Genomic DNA, 22,422 nt, shown 5'->3' on the forward strand with positions numbered 1-22,422 from the left:
TCAATTTAGAATTTTAGTAAGTATTACTTTTTTGATTATTTTAGGGAGGATTGTCAGGGAGAAAAGTTTCGTCCAAAAGTTCAAAGTCCGGACCAGTGGATCCATCACTGAACCTATCACATCAAAACAAGATAAAAAATATGTACCCTCCTTCAAATGCCACAATGGCTTTACATTCCGATATTGATGAGATGCAGGAGATCGTCAGTGAAAACAGTGAAAGTGAATTCGACTGTCGCAGAAGTGAGGGGGCAGGAAGTTGGAATGATTTTCGCATGCAAGTTTCGTCAAATAATTCTGAAAGTGATGGAAGTACAATTCCAGAAGGTCGTCATTCTTCTGAATCAGAACCTTTAAAAACAATCGAAGAACATGTTGATGATACGAAAGTAGAAATTTGTGAAGAATTTGAAGAATATACATTTAGTCGGCAAGCGAGTGAAATGAGTGCCGATGGTGATCAATTTTCTCATGAATTTGATAGAGAGGATAGTAATCGGCAGTCGAACATGTCTGCTGCAAGTAGTGACGTAGAAAGAACATACTTTGAAAATCAAAACATGAATCGAAATTCTTATTCTGACAGCAGTCAGGCTGATGATGCCTTTCATAGAGACGATCTAAAAAGGCAATCCGATATGTCTGATACCAGTGGAATAAGTGACAATTTCATTACATCGAAAAGTTTGACGCTGACTTTACCGTCTGAATTGGTTACGGAAAGTGGACAGTTATCCAGTGAGTCTGGAATTCATTCGGAAGTGACTTCTAATCAAAGTGACGCAAGTCAACAGAGCATGGATGTTTCACAATTTCCTTTGAATCCATCGGAAATTGCGTTGCGTGTGTTAGCAGACGTCGGTCCAGAACATGCTGCTTTAGAGGAAGTACAATCTCAAAGTATTGCAGTATCTCAAAAAGAATCTTTTCAACAAAGAACAAAGTTTTTCAATTCTTTGTCTTCAGGAGGAAACTCATCCAATTTTAAAGCAGTTCAGCAGTTAATGTCAGGTGGTTCTGTACCAAATACTCAAAACTCTTCAGAAAAAATAAAACCACCTGTTCCTCAACGAGGGGTAAAAATGCCTCCTCCTATACCTGCTAAACCGAAACCGTCACAGAATCTATCAGAAAATTTTCAAAAATTAAAATTATCCAATCAGAATTCAGGGAATAATTCAGTGCAAACAAACAAACCATTATCAGAACAAGAGAAGTCAGAATCTTATGATTTTGAAGATGATTTATCATATACAATTACTACTTCATCTAACCGCAAAGGTGTCAAAATATTGAAATCTGGAGATTCAAATTCAACCTTTAGTTCTTTTAAACCTCCACAAAAAGGAAATTTTCTCTTGAACAGTAGTCGTCCAGAAAGTAGTGCTAGTTTAAGTAGTGTTTACTCCACAGGATCCTCCGTCCAAACAGTGATTCATCGCTCACGTAAAGGAATGTCACCAAATATAGCAGCAAATATTCATTCCCCAGAACAGTTTACAAATGGACGTAGGCAAAGCCCGGCAACATCAGGTTCTGATAATGATATTAGAATCAGAACAGGGCTTGCACATAGCTCATGGTACAATGTAGACAGTGACAGTTCCCAGAATGCATTATTTGAAAAAAGATGTTCGAATAGTTCGTTAAGTAGTACTTCCTCTTTCTCTGATGTCAATAATCAGAGGAAAACAAAATCTATTTTAAACGGTTCACCTAACAATCCTCGACCAAGGGGTAAAAAACCTAGAAAACGGGTCAGTTTTTCCGACTCTGAACCAAGTGATTTAGATTCCTCTAATCATAGTCGGTCATTGCATGATATTAGTCCAGTAGATGGATATGTTAGTCCCTTAAGTAGGAGTAGGAATATTTATCAGGGATTTCACAGTCGAACGCCATCACCTTATGCCAACAAAACAGTGCCAAAACAAAATCAAAATTCCGCTGGAAATGATTCTGTGAAATGGGAACCAGTGATCAATGGTGGCGTGCCAAATCCTCTTATGATTAATGGAACATTAACACAGGAACAAGTTTTAAATGGAAGTGTTCCAAATTTGACAGGAAATAGTGCTGATAATTCTAATTTTAGAGCCAGTACTGGGACTATTCCAAATTATAACAATACGAATGGAAATATGCCAAATTATTATCCCAACAGCAATGCAAACATGACTGGATTTAGTGGAACGACTTTTATCAAACAGGGAACAAGTTTCTCTCCTCAGTCAATAGGAAACAGTAGAAATTTATCAACTTTTGGTCAAAGTGCATTTAATCATATGTCTTCTCAGCCTCAAAGTAATTTACAGTCGACAAATAACATGAACAATGGCTCAATTCCTAATTTTAATGGTACAACATTCAACAAACGGCCGAACAATTTAACATCACAATCATCCAACCATATACAAATGCTTTATTCTGGACAGCAGAGACCTCAGTCCAGTAGGCCACAGCAAGTGATGCAATCTTCAAAATGTTAATGGGATGTTTTAAATTTTTATAGTTCATGTATTTCACGCCTTTTACGTTTCAATTTTCAGCTTGACTGTGTAAAAGAGTTCCGGAAAGATTCTCTCATATATTTTTTAAGTTCTTGCAAAATAAACAAAATTTGGTTTAAATTTAATAAAATGGATCAAACATTATGCATATATACTTTTTGAATAACGTAAATACATTAATGAAAACTAAGTCTGCCCCTTTTCCTTTTTTTAGTAAATTTGACAGAGTGAAAATGCCCCATAGAAGCAAAATGGAACATTATGTATATTCAAATATTTTTATAAATCAAGGTAAAATTAATTTGATACATTTTGTTTACTTATTTCAGTTAGATGAACTCCCAAAATCTTAATCCTTTTTTCCCAAACCTGATGTTTTTTTCAGGTGAGAAGGAGTCATATTTTTGTGCTCTGAAATTTTTTTGTGATTTATGTTATAATGAATAGATAAACCTTAATATAAGCAATACGTTACTATCCATTTTTATAGCAGATGTGCAATTTAAAAAAGAGTATTTCTTTCTTCATTTAATTTACATGAACAGAATTTTTTTTTATTATCTATATTAGATTTACATTACATTTCATTTAGCCTATTTAAATCTAGAATTTCAAATCTAACAGGTCATTTTAACATGGAATTAATCGAACTTATTAATTTATTGTGAAAGAGATATTTTTTTATTTTTAGATGCCTAATGTTAAATAAAGAGATAATTAAGTTTACAATTTTCTGAATTTCTCTGAAGAAACATTTCAATGTGTTCAAAGGACCAAATAAAAAGAAATCATTTAGGTCATATTTAATCTGTACTCATTTGGGCTTGGGTTTTGTAGTCTATTTTTAACTTAAGATCTTTACATACAGTATTTCGTAGAACAGTAATATGTTATAGATTTGCGCTAATAAAAACTATTTTACAAATATTAACATATGTACGTCACAAAATAATGGTCTGAAATTTTTTTTCATCAACATATTTAATAACAACACTGACATGGGATAAGGAACAGTTGTGTGAGTAATTGCAACAAAATAGAAAGTTTGTAACAATAAATCATATTTTATGTTCACAAATTTTTAAAATAATTTTAATCAAGTTAAGAATTTTTATACATATAGAACATATATATATATATATATAATGAGTTCTGGAAGATCTGTCTCTTCAAGTATACAGGTTTTTGAATAATTGAATCTCATATAAATATACAATTGTGCATTTAAAATATTTCAAACACATTCCATTTACTTTATTAATGTATAATTTTGCCATTCCAAAAATAATCAAAACAGTGATGTACATTTTCGGTAGCATTTATTTATCATTTTGTATATATGATTATTTGTTTATGATATGTATATATTATTGTATAATTTTCATTGTATATAAAATATCATTGTCATCCTATCTGACATATCAAAAGAAATAATTTATATTCTTGCCTTTAATCAAGAGGCAAAATAAAATATGAAAAATCCTTATTCCTTGTTTTTGTTGATTGAATTTGAGAACAAATGAAGGACTGGAGCAGGTACACAGATTTTAGATATACTTAATATATAAAAAGATGATGTGGTATGAGTGCCAATGAGACAACTCTCCACAAGAGACAAAAATGACACAGAAATTAACAACTATGGGTCACTGTATGGCCATCAACAATGAGCAATGAAGTTCATCATCAAATTTAAGGTTAACATAACATGTTAATCTGGAGCCTTAAAAATATGTGGACTTGTGTTTTTGTTGATTTCAAAGTTAAGGCAACCAAACATTAAATATTTGAGGAAATTCAAAATTTAGGTTACTTCGTTGTCAATATAATGGAATTTGATCTGACACATACAAGTGAGAGGTTTAGTTAGCCATAAAACCAGGTTTAAACCACCATTTTCTACATTTGAAAATGCCTGTACCAAATGATGAATATGACAGTTGTTATCCATTTGTTTGGTGTGTTTTATCATTTGATTTTGCCATTTGATTAGGAACTTTCTGTTTTGAATTTTCCTCGAAGTTCAGTATTTTTGTGATTTTACTCTTTATAAAGAATAAGTTATGAAACCCTGACATACATGACGTATTAAAGGTACCCTGAAAATAGCATATTTTGTTTTTCTCTCAACAACAAAAATTGATACAAATGAAAATTGAAATGAAATTATAGATTGTCCACTTGGTCATTCATGCTCACAATGATCAAGAGAAATTTTGTGTGTCTTTACAGTACACACAAAGTGATTTGTTAAAATCTCCCTCTTCCTGGCATTGAGCTAAATGCTGTCAGAACTATATGACTGCTGAGCCACAAGTAGTGAAGTAGTAGGAATTTTGCAAAACATTTATGCAACACTTGTTTCAGGTCATAACATTGTTTTAACCTTTTCTGTTGGACTGGTATACTTCATAAATAATGTTATCCACCGATTACAGTCTCAGTGTTAATCACATCATATAATTTTAACCCAATGACTCAACGTGGACATATAGTTGTTAATTCTGTGTCATTTGGGATCTTGTGAAGAGTTGTCTGATTGACAATCCAACCACATCTTCTTTTTTTACTCAACAGTAGGAACGACAGTGGAAAGCTCATGTATGCCTGGATTGATTTTTTCACAATATTATATGTGTGTTTTGGATAAAGTAACTTTTTCACATGCTGTACCATAAACATAATCAAAGAAAGGCGAAAGATACCAGATGGACATTCAAACTCATAAGCCGAATATAAATAAACTCATCACAGATACCAGAATTGAAATTTTATATTTTACAAAAGACTCATCAGTGACTCTATAAAAAAATGTTAAAAAGGCCAACTAAAGTACGAAGTTGAAGAGCTAGAGTTTGTTTGACTTGATTTACAAGAAAATTTAGAGACTTGTAATAGGTCAGTTCGTTTGCTTTGTGTTTGTGATTTTTAACTGTGCATGTACTGGTTTTGTGTCGTGGATGGATACCCCATTTCCTTTGTTTTACAATTATTTGAATGTCTGTTAGAAGACATTTTTTAGAATAAAATGTACTAGCACTAGTATGCATGAATCAAACTAAATAGTGTTGACAGGATTGATGAATGTAGACTTGCTTTTGATTTTGAAAAAAAATTCTGGTTTGTTTTAAAGTAAAAGGACCTTTGTAACTGAATTTTTGATGTTGGTATGCATTTCTGATGTCAGACATTGGTGGTTGGTGCATGAACTCCCTTTTATTGACACTTTTTACAAGAATTTATTTAGTAAATCTTCTGTATTTGTTTGTTTGTTTACTTCAGCGCCACAATTGTTGGAACTCAAAACGAATGAAGACTATGAAATTAAGCATGTCTCTTTGTATAGGACTTTAGTTGTAACTGAAGGTATACATGTTTTTTTTTTTTTTTGTAATTACAAGCATCGCTTTTCTTTTAAAACAGAAATTAACTGCCGTAGCGATTTTCTATTCTGTTTTTGATCTCAATGTCTCTAACAGGATTTGCATGCCACATGTCATTACCCCATACACCTTTGATTTTTTATATTGCAAGTCAGTTGTGTTGTAAGTCTGTCATGTACTTTTACTAGGTGTTTGCTACTTGATTTCTATTGTCACTTTAGCAAACTATAATTATAAAGAGATGTGATATTTACATTTGTTTATTCTTTAGTTTTCTGTGTTGTGTCGTGTGTACTATTGTTTGTCTGTTTGTCTTTTTCATTTTTAGCCATGGCGTTGTCAGTTTATTTTAGATTTATGAGTTTGACTGTCCCTTTGGTATCTTTCGTCCCTCTTTTACAGAATATGGGTGTTTATTAAAAATGTTTTCGTTCATTTTATTTTTACATAAATTAGGCTGTTTGTTTTCACGTTTGAATTGATATATATTTGTTATTTCGGGGACTTTAATTACTATGTATTATTGGCTTTGCTCATTGATGAAGGCCATACGCTGACAAATAATTGTTAATTTCTGTGACGTTTTGAATCTTTTGAAGAATTGTCACATTGGCAAGAACACCACATCTTCTTTTTATAAAAGTGATACGAAAAACTAATATCTATAAAACCTTTCCATATAAGCTTAAATAATCTTACTTTAAGATAAACTTCAAAACGTGTCATCCAATCGATATTGATTATCCCCAAACTTTTATTTCGTCTTTTAAGGAGCTTGGGTAAAATAAAGTTTTAACGAAAACGTTCATTTCTCAGAGAAGACAAAAATGTTTCCATAGCTTGTAACGACAAGTAACTCTTTTCTTTTTACACTGTAATAAACTGCTGTAGCACATTTCAGTTCAGTCTTTGGTCCAATGATTTCCTTAAACTAATATTTATAAAATCTTTCCCTATAAGGTAAAATAATTAAAGTATTCGGAAACTTCAATATATTTCATTAAATCGATATAAATTATCCTCAAACTTTTATTCCATCTTTTAAAGAGATTGGGTAAAATAAAGATTTAAAAAAGATTTTCATTTGTGAGAAAAGACAAAAATGTTTCCATAGCTTGTCACGACAAGCAGCTCTTTTCTTTTTACACTGTAATGAACTGCTGTAGCACATTTCAGTTCAGTCTTTGGTCCAATAATTTCCTTAAATGATTTACCATCTACTGACAGGGCACACACGTTATTTGACCTGTATCCACATGCAAAAAGAATATTGGAATTATTGGATGTTATACCATGAGGCGATTTAAGTTTTTCATTTTGAAATTCCGATATCTTATTGCCATCAAAATCATAGCAAAAGATCTTGCTACTTTTATAATCTACAAAGTGTATTTTGTTGTTTAAGCACACGGGTGCATGATAGGCTGAATCATCAAATCTAATTGGGATATGTTTGATAAGATTTCCCTCCGAGTCCATGATTTGGTATCCTTCCAAGTCTTCGATAATATATTTATTGTCGTAGATGATTACTGAACCTACTTCTTTTTTTAAATGAAATGTTTTCATATTCAAAATATTATGGTCATCTAATTTTACGATGTGCAATTTCATTTCTGACGTAGCTGCAATGCTGTTTTCGTCCACAACTGCAAATCGCACAGGAAAAAATGGTAAATCGATTTGTACAAATGCGCTTCTAGTATCACATTTGATTAAACACTTCTTGCTCCTATCAGAAAAAAGGAGCTCACCATTTGGTAAAATACCACAATCCAATATATCGTGCCCATCTTGGATTTGATTTTGATATACTTCTTTGAATTCCATGGTCTCAACTGTTTTGGAGAAAAAGCCAGTCGCTGTAAGTTGTGCTTGTCGAGACTTTTGAACTTTCATGTTTAGATTAGAAGCCTTTCGCTTTATATTCATTGATCCAAAAGAAGTAATGTTATCTTTAATTTCCTGAATACTTGTGGGATTGACTAAAATACTATTCCAGTTGAAGGATTCAGTTTCACATAAACTCTGTAACGCGATTTCCTCAGAGTGTGCAGGTTTTATGTATTCGGGAATCGACATAAATGTTTGAAAATTTGATGCAGCGTCTCTTATAACGTTCACGTTTGCCTGCATTTCATTAACCTTAGTTTTACGCAATTCAAGATCTGCCAACACATTTTGTAACTCAAGTTCTTTCGATGTAAAGGTTTCTTGCATTTTATTGTTTAAATCTTGTTCCAACTGATCTAAATACGAATTTATAGCTTCTCTTGTTGATCTTATTTCTTCTGCACAGGTTACTTTTTGTTTCGATAAGTCTAGTAGATTTGCTCCTATATGTTCAATGATATTTGATATATTTGTCAGCAAATCTGACAGTGTGGTTTGTAGATCAAGAAACGACGGGGACTGCTTTACGTCCTGAACTGCCGTATCCATATTGACAAAACAACAAAATCCGCTGTGTAATTTGTCTTGCAGGCATTCGATACAGCATGGCCGCTCATGTGTATAACAAAACTTAACAAATCGTTCATTGTGATCAGTGCACTTGTATTTGATTTCTTGGACAAACTGTGGAAGTCTAAGTGCATTTTCAATTGAAATTGTTTCATGTTTCTTTGTTGCGTTTGCTACATCATGATGTGTTTTGCATTTTTTGCAAAAACTCTCGTCACATTCAGGACAACACACAGTAGCATATTGGGCAACATGATTATTACTGCAAATGTCGCAGTACCTATGGTCACTTGACGCCATACCTAAAACATATACCAAACGTATTTAAAAATGACAAAAAGACAAATACAAATTTGACTTGTCTACATAAATGGATATGAGATATAAAACAAGTGAAACTGCATGCGAGATATTGCTTATTGATACCCTCGCCCGCCTAAATACTTGACGTTAGACAGGAAGTTGTTGAGTAATGAATCTGAAAACACGTCATATAATATAGCTTGTTTATATAAATCCTAAAACCACTTTTCAGAAATCCTTGTAATGTTATTCCTGAGAAAAATGTAACGAACATTTTTAATTGGATGTCATGTGTCAAATCATGTAAAGTGAGTGATGAATCTGAAAACGCATTTATAACCGTATAGCTAACTTATATAAACCCAATAACCAAATTTGGAAGTCCTTGTAATGAAGAGTCAATTTTCATATTCGTCTCCATTATCAAATTAAAATACCAACGCTTCTCTTATATGAAGCCATGAAAATAATGCGTTAATAGGATTGACTGCGTTTGTGTGTGTGTTATGTACAAAACATATTCGTAACTCGTAGCTTCCAAATATAAAACTCGCCTATATCATATGTTTAATTTTAAAAGGAAAGGACGAAACTAACTTGCACATGGAAATGAAACATGGCACAAAATGTCGAAAGAAGGCCTAAATATGATCGAATTTTATGATTTATGATTATTTTGTGCCAAATAAGGAAAACATGAAAACATGTACCGTCACCCTCTTTCGAAGCAAGGGGACCTTACATTTTAAATTTACTAGTATCGTTGAAATATCACAGATTTTCCTTTACATGGAATGTATATACATTAAAATTACAAAATACCAAACTCCTAGGAAATTCAAATATAATATCTCATCGACAATAACCCTATCTTTAATTAAAGTCAAATATTAATGAATGATTTAATTGAATGTTATCGTTGAAATATTAGAGCTCTTTTTTTTTTAAATGCAATGTGTTTACAGTAAAATTACAAAATATCGAACTACTACGAAATTCAAATGCAAAGCAAATGGAAAAATCAAAAGGCTGAATCACATCGAACGAATGGATAAAAACTGTCACATTTTAGCTGATAACAAAAAGTAAAATAACAATAAACGAAACTCCGTGGAAATTCAAAACAGAAATTCCATAATTAAAGGGCGAAATCAAAAGTTCACGCACATCAAACGGACTACAACTGTCATATCTGACTTGATATTGTCTTATATAAAAAAAACGGTGGATTTTTAATTTTGTAGCTATCTAAATACCCAACTTGTATGACCAATGTTATTACAGCTGATAGGGCGGAGCTTACGTTTTAATTTGCATAAGGACAGTCTATTTGAAGATGTGTGTGATAAGGATGATTGCCGTTATAATTATTATTGATTTCTAATCACCTATCAGTGTCATCAAAGGAATTTACATAAGAATGATTAGACACTTCAGTGATGCGTTTATCCTAAAACACCTATCTATAGATGGACTGGTTTATTATAAGCGAACCAGTTAAACCCCGCCCAGTCAAGTGAAATAAATCGAGTAATACGACAGTCGCCAAAAAAAAAATCGTTATATTGATGCATATTGATAAAATAATGAATTGTTTTTCGTTTATTATTTGTACATGAATCATGCCGTTAGTTTTCTCATTTGGTTTATGTTTTATTATTGTCGTTTTAAGGCCTCTTAGAGCTAACTATGTGGTAGTGGCCTTACTCATTGATGAAGACAGTACGTTTACCTATAGTTGTTCAAGTCTCAATTATTTGATTTCTTGTGGAGAGTTGTCTTATTGGCAATCACATCATATCTTCTTATTCTAAATATTAAACGGAAGTGTAGCTTATAGAGTGTTGTCAATGGCAGCGGTTCTACGACACAATTGTTAAACAAACTGAGAAACATTGAAACATAAATATAAATCAAATCCAACAGAATATTTTCTAAATATAAGAAGATGTGGTATACGTGCCATTGAGACAACCCTCCATCCAAATTACAATTTGTAAAAAGTAAACCGATAAAGGTCAAAGTACGGAATTTAACGCAGAGCCTATACTCACACCGAACAGCAAGCCATAAAGCCCTCTCCCCCCACCCCCACCGAATTTACTGTACGACATATCGTTGTTACCAAGTGAAAGTTCGAACTGCTTAACCGACTTGACATGCTATTTATGTCTTTCATTCTTTGTTTTCAAATTTTTAAATACATGAAATATAGAATCCGGGAATACATTTTACTTTCCATATGTATATTTACCTGCACGTGAGTCTTTATACTTATAATTTGCAGACACGGAGGAATATATATCTGCAACTTATGCAACAAGGAAGGTATTTTTATGTGTCACATGATTGACTACGTAAACATTCTACATTGTCAACTGTATATATGATACGTTAACGTTATATGAATGGTATCTAATTTGAAACACACGAAATGGCATGTATATGATAAAAAATTTATATGGTTCAATTTGATATTTTGATTTTGTCATTTTTCATCTGTGATATAAAATTGTTTATTAGTTTATATTAGTTTTACAACAACTTGGTTAATGTCACTGCATGCTGGTAGACATTAAGTTCTCTATGGTATCACCAGTCCCGTAGTTTGCATTCTAGTGTTGACTTAAATTTTCATTGATATGCTCGTTTTTTATTTTTTTTTTATATAAAATGTTGAACTTTTCGAAACTCTAATGATTTGGTACCCTCATACATACGTATATTGCCTTATATTATACATCTTTGGTTGTCGTTTGTTGCTGTTGAACATATTTTTTTAAATTTTTTTTTGAAAAAATAACCAGACTGTTGTTCTCTCAATTAAACCGTTTTTCATTTTTCATTTCGGGTCCATTTATAGCTTTCTGAGAATTGTGTCTAATATTCATTGAATTATGCGTCATTTTTCGAGCAGAGTTGTTCCATTTGAAATCATTCAACATCTCCTTTAATTTTTATATTACCCCAGGATTGAACAATTTTTCGGAATATTTTGTTTAAATGATCTTCATGTTATGTATCTGTATGTTGAATCCTTACTTTCCGGAACCGTTGTATTGCTTTAACCATAATTGTTGTGATGATTACATGTATCAGCCTCTTTTGGCGTTTGAATACAAAGTGAAAGGATCATAATTTGAAAGTTCTTCTTTTTATTTACAATCTATATTCTTCGTCTTTAGTCCCCCAAACCTAAGTGAGGTATATCACATGGTGTAGGAACCTTAAATCGAACAATAGGTACCTAATATAAACAAAATGAACATATGAAACATTAAAATGAAGATAATTGTCAACAGTACAAAACACGTGGTTTGACTCGCAAGGCAGAAAATGGCTGTATATTTGAATAAAACTGTTTATTTATGTATGTGAGATTTATCTCATTACCTTTGAATTTTCTATGACGAAGAAGGTCGAGCGTTACTCATGAACCGATATAATAGTGAACACAATCTATCTCTTTTTCATGACACTTATATGCCACGAAATTACGAATCTGAGGATGCCGAATTCAACGAATTATTTTCTTTAAATCCTACAATAAACACTCCCAATAATTCTGTGTCATTGGCAAATCAACCAGGCATCCGATTGGAAATGGAAAAATTGGCTGCTTGTCGCAAATTTGGGGGATATCCCCACAGAAATGCGTCGGTGTTTATGAAAGAATTTACTTCATTTGCAACTCTTCACAAAATTGACCATGTCGATGATAAAAGAAGGATTGCCGCTTTTCACCTTAATTTAACAGGGCCTTCATTAACATGGTTTAATTCACTAGATTCGGGAAGCAAACGCACATGGAGACAATTTCTTTCAATTTTTGATGAAAAGTATACAGTTAGATTGGCAAAGTCCGACTGTGTTCCTTGAGAGCGAACATTTTCAAAATATGAAATTAAGTAGGGGTCAAATTTTGGAAGATTTTTATGGACAGATTGTTGAGAAAGCCAGCATTTTGAAAAAGAAGGACCAGAAAATTCTCTCTCAATTTATCAAGGGATGTACCGGAACAGCTTGCGTTTTTTATTAGGGCTGGTACACATAAAGACAGTGTTAGTGCGTGAAATGCCTCCAAAATATCAAAAACCTCGTTACAACAATCCTCGTTACAACAATAACTTTTTAAGTCAGATAGGAAATAACCGACCAAAACATGCTTTAATTGTCAGGCTCCTGGTCATTATTGAGCAAATTGCAACTAGAATGGTCACGGTGAAATAAGTCAAACTATGCAGTGTCAACTTTGTCAGCAATTCGGTCATGGTGCTTTTCAGTGTTTCCATCAATGTAATCCTGGAAACCAGCCGAACCCGGGGGTCATAGGGCACGCTCCCACGTGCGTTCATCTATAGATGCCAGAAAAAGGAGTCAGCTTCAAAGTCACCGTGAAGAAATAAACTATGCTAATTATTGCACTGATACTGAAGACTGCAAAGGAGTAGATCCAGTATAGCAGTTTTACAAAATTGTTAAAATGTAAACTTTTAGTTATTTATTGGACAGTAGAATGCTTCTGCTACATAAATATGGGCTGTTTTTTACAATACAATGCACATATATCGGGTTCTAGCACCATTAAGTCATGCTAAATTACTGAAATCTTCACAATTCTAGCATTTTATTAAAATTTTAGACGGTTTTCGTGTAAAACGAAAGTGGCCGCATTCGTGTTAATCCTTAATATTGAAATGTAAGTTGTATTTTATGATAATACATAACATATATAAGGGTTGAGGATGAACACGGATGCGGCCACTTTCATTATTGACATTTTTTGGCATGTTTGCTAGATTTTTCATACTTGAGCTTAAATCGGATCGCTTTTAATGACTAAATCAGTCAACATTTTTCACATTAACTAATTGATTTAAATAAAATAGACACTTAAGTGTTTAAAAAGTGGTCAAAATCTTTCGTCAGATGAATCTGAAATCTGAGGCCAAAATCGGTCCTTACCGACTACTCCATTACTGATAAAAATTTAACTAGCTTCAAAACTTAATTTATACATATGCCCGTCAAGGTTAATCACATATCCGTCGCTGCACTTGTAGTCTCTGGAAGTTCAATGAACATTATTTCTAAAAGTTTTTATGATTCCATGCCGGACACTTGTAAAACGTCAATATGTTCAGTATCAGAGAAAATAGTTTTGGCGAATAACCAGTCAGTTTATATTGTTGGCAAATGTACCGTAAAAATACAAGTGCCACAGGGCAAGCATTGGATACATACATATATTCTAACTCAATCTTCACATCCATTGATTTTTGGTACGAGTTAATTAATTTCAAAGAAAATTGTATTGGATTTTTGTCATTTTTCTGTCTCATATTAAACAGCGAAAATAAAATTACAAAAGCATGTTACTGTAGATCCAAATTCTGAACTTTTGATATGGGGTAAAGTGGCAAACTTTATTATACAGGGACAAACAGGAATGTGTCAGAATAGTTCTCATTTGTTGAAAAGAGGATTTCTAATTTCGAAAGCAGTTGTTACTGTAAATAGTCATAAAACTGTTCTGATCAAGTTAATAAATCCTACTAATGATCAAATATTTATCTCACGTGGAGACATTACTGCTAGTTTTGAACCGTTCACGGAAGATTACTTGTTAATCAATGCAGATGAAAAGGGTAAACACTTTGTTCAAAATGTACAATTATATAAAAGTAGTCATACATTAGGTGAAGAAACTGAGTCCAAGATTTTGTTAAACTTTGAATTGCCAAAGCATTTATCAACCGATGAGCAGCGGCAAATATCACAATTTTTGATTCAATATAAAGATTTGTTTGTTACCGATGAAAATTCAAGGTTAGGATATACAGAACTTGTTAAACATAACATTTGCTTAAAACCAGACTTTACACCAAAGCATCAGCAACCTTATAGATTGTCACCGGACAAGAAAAATGTACTACGTGATCACTTGGGTGAATTACTAAAACAGGGCATTATTTCACCGGTTCAAGAAACGGAAGATATACCGATTACTAGTCCGATAGTTCTTGTATCAAACGAGACCTCAATCAAAAAACACTTCAATGAATAAATCTGCAAGTTTGTCATAGTTCAGATTTTGTTGTGACTTTAGGTACTTAAATAGTCAATGTCAAGACTTCCAGTATTCAATTCCAGATTTACAAGACTTAACCGAGTCTTTTTCTGACCGAAAACCAGTTTTTCTTACATCAATAGATTTGAGCTCTGGATTTTTCAATTACCTATTTCAATGGAAATTCAACGATTTACCGCGATTAACACTTTTTTTTATTCATATAAATTTCTCTGTTTACCAATGGGTTTAAGTTCCGCTATTGATGGACAAAGTTTTGAAGGGCTTGACATTGAAGGGCTTGACATTTCGATCTTGTTTATGTTACTTGGACGATATACTGATAGTTTCTGAAACATTTGAGGATCATATTGGTGATTTAAATGAAGTTTTCAATCGTCTTGCCACTGCCGGATTATAGCTCGGACCGAAGAAATGTTCATTCGTACAAAGTTCTTGCGTTTTTCTTGGACATCTGATATTAAAAGACGGAATTCAACCTCACGCCGATCGTGTTAGTGCAGTACTAGATATGCCACCGCCAACATCGGTTAAAGATTTACGGCGAGCCATTGGACTTTTTAACTGGTTTCGAAAGTACATACAAAACTTTAGTGCGGAAGTTGAACAAATGACCAAGTTACTGAAAAAATCTGTAAAATTTAAATGGGGAATCGAACAGGAGCAGGCTTTTAAGAAAGTTTAAAATTTACTAGCGAACTCGCCAGTTCTTGCGTTTCCGAGGTACGACCTGTCGTGTTACCTTGCAGTTGACACATCGTGTAAGGGTATAAGATATATATTATATCAACAACACCCAATGGATGATTCTAGTGAAGAATTGCGTGTTATTCGTTTTAGTTCAAAGTTTTGGTTTGGCAGAGGTCCTATGGTCCCACTAAATTGGAGCTTCTTGGTATGTTTACAGCAATATTAGACTGTTCAATGTATTTAAGGGGACAAAAAATAGTAGTTGAATGCGATCACCTAGAACTTAAGCCACTTTTCAAAAACAGTTTAAAGGAGCAATCTATAAAAGATGGATCGCCATATTACAGCAGTTTAATCTAGAACTGAGATATAAACCGGGAAAAGACATGCAAGTCGCCGACGCTCTGTCACGTGCGCCTTACAAATCAACAACAACTTTGAAAGTCCGGACCAGCTTGATCCATATTTTCCCTATCACACCGAAAAAGTCGGAAAAATTATTACACCGAATGGCATGCCTTTTACCAAATTATTGTGTAGTGAGAAATCAAGTGACACCGACGAGCTACAGCTTAATAATATTGATATTTTGCAAATTTGTTTAGCAGGCCAGTCAGTGAATCTTTCAAACAAACAGACTTTGAATATGATGGCGATACCGATGAAAATGATGATTGTGTTATCCGCAAATTTACAAAGAAACGAGTTCGCACGAATCAATGTTGATAAGGGAACATTATTATTTTTCAAATTTAGCAGGAAAAGTCTCCGACTTCATAAAATCGTGTCATGCTTGCCAGTGTCGTTAGATGACTACCAGAAAGACTACAGCCGTCCTATTCAAGTTTGGGAAATTGACCTTTTTGGTCCTGTTCCAGTGTCTAAGTCAGGCAACAGTTACGTGTGTACTGCAGTCGATATGTTTAGCAAGTTTATTTTTACAGAGTCTATACCAAATTCCGACCCAATTACTGTTTCGCATGCACTCTATAAAATAATCACTCAGTTTGGTGTTTTTTATACTCTTATTAGCGGTCATGGATCCGAGATGATAGGAAAATGCACAAAAGAAAGATGTAGACTTTTAGATATAAAACAACAATTCACTGAGTTTTGCACATTACTGTTTGGGAACACAGAACTTTAGCAGAGCGAATTACACCGTATTTGTTGAACAATACAAATTGGGAGGATTTTATTCCAAGCATCGTCTTTTCTATGAACAACTCCGTGAATGAAGGAACAAAATATTCACCATTTGAGATTATCTATGGACGAATGCCATCATTTCACTTATCGTGTTTATCAAAAACCGCATTTTCAGAAATTCCCAAAGATTATCACAATTATATTCAAGATTTTGCTGACAAACTTGAATTCATTCGAAAACAAGTGCGTGAAAATTCAGAAAAATCTAAAATATCAATGATTGAACGGGCTAATCAAAAAGCTCATAATTTGTCTCTAGAAAAGGGGATTATGTTGACTTAGGAAAAGACCCCAGAGGGGCTGGTCAGGAATTTAAGCTAAAACATTTAGGACCGTATTTCATTTATCGAAAAGACAGTCCCTATCTTTATTCATTAATGGACCCACATACTAACAAAATTATTTCAAAATTTCACATTAATCGCTTAAAGCCAGCTTACATTCGTGTACCAAATCCATGTGAGTATTTTATTGATCGTGTCATAAGCAAACAAGACACCGTAGATACTGCGTCAACAAGTAGTGATAATTCAATAAAGGACAAACCTAGGACAAACAATGACGAAGCGCCAGAAGTGCCAAATCTCCGGAGATCAATAAGACAGAGACAAAAACTTTTTCGCTTCAGAGACGATAATTTTGTTACATCAGACACCGAAACAAGATATGTGTAAGACGGGACATTATTAAAAGTAAAAAAAAATTAGCAAAGAAAAATCACGTTGGAAATACTCGTTACCTTTCACATTTAATAGGGGAACCGACGCAAAACGTAATCCTGATCGAAGACAATCAGTTAGGACCAAAGGTGCGTGCCTTATTGAAGACGAGACCACCTCTGATTATCCCATAAACGCGTGTCTGTGAGATTTATCTCATGACAACGCAATCAGAAGGCTGAATATGACATATTTTACTGTGAGATCTCATGAATATCGAAAGTTACAGAACAAGATACAATTTACTTGAACTGTTTGAAGATACATTTTATTGATACATTTTCTGTGTACACACTTTTATGATTAGTATATACCATTTATTGCAAACATATGTTGAAAGATTTATTTTTTTTGGTCACAAAACTGGTAATTTTTTATCTTTCTTAATTGAATATTACGGCATACAAAGTTTTGAAAAAAGTATTTTCATTTCAAAAATTTCCATTTGAAAAGAGTTTCATGTTTTGGCTCACGTAAGACAGTTAATTGTTTTATTGTTAAAAGATTTAAATGAATCAGTCAATTATTATTTGAAATACTCTGAGTGCAAAAACACCGTCAAAGTTCACTATGTTGAATGATTTTTGTTTTTGTACATGTGTTAATTAGATTAGATAGGCCAGCTATCTTATTGGATTTATTGTTGTATTTTTAAGGAGTTGAGTTGCTAATGGTTAGTTTTTGTTTATACCTCAACCTGTGAAATATTTTAAATAGTCAACGTTTTGAAAAAAAGTACTGAGATACTTAAATTTACTTATTAGTAAAGATAAATGAAGACTTTTTGGTATAAAACGAACATTATGTATTACCGATTTGACGGAAATCCAAGCATTTAAGTTTTCAATTTGTCTGTGCACGGTAAGACAAAAAATCTGAATTGTGTGTTAGTGGTGCATTAGAGATGACTCAGAAATAAACCCTGGTTGATAGTCTTGTTCTGCTGAAATTTATTTGTATCACTTTATTTTATGGAGAGAATCTGTGTATGATAGGGATGGTACCATGAAAGTTGGCGCAATAGTAGATTATTTTTTTTCATAGTGTAACATATACATTTTGTTCATTATAAGGTGTATCTAACCATTAGCCAGGAGCAGGGACTCCACTGAATCTTATCTCGTGCTGTATATCTACCACTTTTTAACAAGCGCACTAAAATTCAGTAAAATGATAATATGCTATACTTTATTAGATTTCACCACATCATATTTATGTTGAAGTCAAAGAGTAACTAGCATTTGGTCATATGTATGCGTATTTACATGTCTGTGAAACATGAGAAATTAACAGATTGATGCTGAAGTTGCCTGTTATTCTGTATGTTGTATTGTTATATATCAATTGAAATTTGATTGATTTTCTTTGGGGAGGGGGGGGGGGGGTGGGGAGTACTAATTCAACATTTTAGAAAAATTTGGTAATTTTTCATTTTTGGGCAGGGATGTTATATATCTGTATGTTGAATCCGTACTTTCCGGAACCGTTGTATTGTCTTAACCATGATTGTTGTGATGATTACATGTATCAGCCTCTTTTGGCGTTTGAATCCAAAGTAAAAGGATCATAATTTGAAAGTTCTTCCTTTAATTTACAATCTATATACTTTGTCTTTAGTCCCCCAAATCTGTCAGGTATATCACATTCAACTTCGATTTTTTTTTTGCATTTCAACTGTATTCACTCAGCGCTATCAATGAGTCTTATGGAGACCAAACGTGCGTTATTATTATATGAGTTTAACATTGTCAAAAAAAAGGTACAGAATATAAGTGCTTTAAATATAAGTGGAAATTATAAAAGTGGAAAATACTTTTAAAAATTCTTTTGAGTACTCGCTTTTTCGCCAATTTGTACCAAACATTAAAAAAAATAATTAATTAATAATTGAAAAATTGTTCACGGTACTCAGATCAAATGGAAGTTGCTAGACTAGTCGGTCATCCAAATTATATACATGTAGACATATAACAAAGCATAGCTCAGATCTATTTTGTTTCTGGAGATGGATTGGTAAAACTAGTCCATGAGAATAAAGCTAAAATAATCTAATACTTTGGAAAACTTCCAAATATTTCACCAAATCAATGTAAGTTATCTCCAAACGTTAGTGTGGTCTTCTAAAGAGATTTGGTAAAATGTATTGTGAGAGAAGACAAAAAAGTTTCCATAACTTGTAACGACAAGCAACTCCTTTCTTTTCACATTGTAGTGCACTGCTGTTGCACATTTCAGTTCAGCCTTCGGTCCAATAATTTCGCTAAATGTTTTACCATCTGCTGATAGCACACACACATTATTTGACTTGTATCCACATGCAAAAAGAATATTGGAATTATTAGATGTTAGTCCATAAGGCGACATTAGTTTTTCATTTTGAAATTCCCATATCTTATTGCCATCAAAATCATAGCAAAAGATCTTGCTAATTTTATAATCTACAAAGTATATTTTGTTGTTAAAGCACACGGGTTCATGATAGGCGGAATCATGAAATCTAATTGGGATATGTTTGATAAAAATTCCCTCCGAATCCATGATTTGGTATCCTACCAAGTCTTCGATAATATATTTATTGTCGTAGATAATTACGGATCCTTCTTCTTTTTTTTAAATGAAATGTTTTCAAATTCAAAATATTATGATCATCTAATTTTACGATATGCAAATCCTTTTCTGACGTAATTGCAATGTTTGTATCGTCCACAACTGCAAGTCGCACAGGAAAAAACTGTAAATCGATTTGTACAAACGCGCTTCTAGTATCATATTTGATCAAACACTTCTTGCTCCAATCAGAAAAAAGGAGCTCACCATTTGGGAAAATACCCCAATCCAATATAACAGGTCTATCATGGATTTGATTTTGATAAACTTCTTTGAATTTCATCGTCTCAATTGTTTTAGAGAAAAAGCCAGTCGCTGTTAGTTGTGCTTGTCGAGACTTCTGATCTTTAATGCTTAAATCAATCGCCCTTCGCTTAATACGCATTGTTCCAAAAGAAGTAAGATTATCTTTAATTGCCTGAATACTTGTTGGGTTGACTGAAATACTATTCCAGTTGAAGGATTCAGTTTCACACAAACTCTGTAACGCTGTTTCTTCAGAGTGAGCAGGTTTTATGTATTCGGGAATCGACATGAATGTTTGAAAATTTGATGCAGCGTTTCTTATGATATCCACGTTTGCCTGCATTTCATTAACCTTAGTTTTACGCAACTCAAGATCTGTCATCATATGTTGTAACTCCAGTTCTTTCGCTATAAAGGTTTCCTGCATTTTATTGTTTAAATCCTTTTCCAACTGATCTAAATACGAATTTATAGCTTCTCTTATTAATCTGATTTCAGCTGCACAAGTTATTTTTTGTTTTGATAAGTCTAGTAGATTTGCACCTATATGTTCAATGATATTTGATATATTTGTCAACAAATCTGACAGTGTTGTTTGTAGATCAAGAAACGACGGGGACTGCTTTACGTCATTAACTGCTGTTTCCACATTGACAAAACAACAAAATCCGCTGTGTAATTTGTCTTTTAGACATTCGATGCAGCATGGCCTCTCGTGTGTATAACAAAAATAAACAAATCGTTCATTGTGATCTGTGCAGTTGTATTTTATTTCTTGGACAAAATTTGGAAGTTTAAGTGCATTTTCAATTGATATTGATTCATGTTTCTTTGATGCGCTTGCTACATCATGATGAGTTTTGCATTTTTTGCAAAAATTCTCGTCACATTCAGGACAAAACACAATAGCACATGTGGTAATATGATTATTATCACAAATGTCGCAGTTCCTATGTTTGATTGACGCCATACCTAAAACACATACAAAACGTTATTCAGAAATAATGACAAAAAGACAAATACAGATTTTACTTGTCTATAGAAACATATATATCTATATATGTCTGTTTATGAGATATAAAACAAGTGAAACTGCGAGCTATTGCTCACTTATGACACTCCCGCCCAAATACTTGACGATAAACATAAGGTTGTTGAGTGAAAATCTGAAAACACATCACATAGTATAGTTATCAAATTAACTATTTGCTAAAGTATGAATTATTCGAAATACTAATGATTTTCCTATCCCAGGCATAGATTACCTTAGCCGTATTTGGCAAAACCTTTTGAAATTTTGGGTCCTTAGTGCACTTCAAATTTCTAGTACTTATTTGACTTTCTAACTATTTTTATCTAAGCGTCATTGATTAGTCTTATGTAGACGAAAAACGCGTCTGGCGAATCAAATTGACGCCAAATTGATAACTAATTATGTAAATCCTGAAACCACATTTTAGAAATCCTTGTTATGTAGTTCATGAGAAAAATGTGACGAAAATTGTTGACTTGGGTGCCATGTATAAACTGATGTAAGTGTTCGGTAAACAGGATGTTGTTGAGTGATGAATCTGAAAATATGACTTATATAAACCATGAAACCAAAGTTCAGAAATCCTTGTAATGTTGTTCCTTAGTAAAATGTAACGAAAATGTGCAACTTGGATGTCATGTGTAAACTGATGTAAGTGTTCAATACACAGGAAATTGTCGAGTGATAAATCTGAAAACGCATCACACGGTATAGTTGACTCATATAAACCCTTTTACCAAATTTCAAACATCCTTGTTATGAAGTTCATGAGAAAGATGAGACGGAACATATAAATGGGATGGACAAACGAACTGACGGACGGATGGACGGTACGACAGACAGAGGTAAAACAGTATACATCCAATTTGTTTAAAACAGGGGTATAACTATAGAATAGATCTTGTGTGTCAACTTTAATATTAGTCTCCTTAATCAAATGAAAATACTAAAATTTCTCTCATATGAATCCGTGAAAATAATGCGTTAATCGGTGTGACTGTGGATGTATGTGTTATGCACAAAACACATTCCCTTAACTACCACCAGCAGATAAATATTCAATGATTACAGACTTTTTGTTTAGAATTGTCCTCGGAGTTCAGTATTTTTGTGATTTTACTTTTAACTCGTAGCCTCCGAAAAAAAACCGCCTATATCATATGTATAA

The 22,422-nt window shown here is 33.0% G+C and overlaps 1 protein-coding gene across 3 annotated transcripts in view; it reads left to right on the forward strand.

The window, feature by feature from the left end:
- LOC143076268 (tetratricopeptide repeat protein 28-like) overlaps positions 1–3,996 on the forward strand; it is a 110,322-nt gene extending 106,326 nt beyond the window's left edge. For all 3 annotated transcript variants that reach the window (XM_076252000.1, XM_076252002.1, XM_076252001.1), the window contains one exon: positions 45–3,996. In XM_076252000.1, coding sequence (XP_076108115.1) covers positions 45–2,489 — 2,445 coding nt within the window. In that variant the 3' untranslated portion in view covers positions 2,490–3,996. The remainder of the gene's footprint in view (positions 1–44) is intronic.
- The last annotated feature ends 18,426 nt before the right edge of the window (positions 3,997–22,422 follow it).

Source organism: Mytilus galloprovincialis, chromosome 5 (genome assembly GCF_965363235.1).
Source record: "Mytilus galloprovincialis chromosome 5, xbMytGall1.hap1.1, whole genome shotgun sequence".
Classification (NCBI taxonomy): domain Eukaryota; kingdom Metazoa; phylum Mollusca; class Bivalvia; order Mytilida; family Mytilidae; genus Mytilus; species Mytilus galloprovincialis.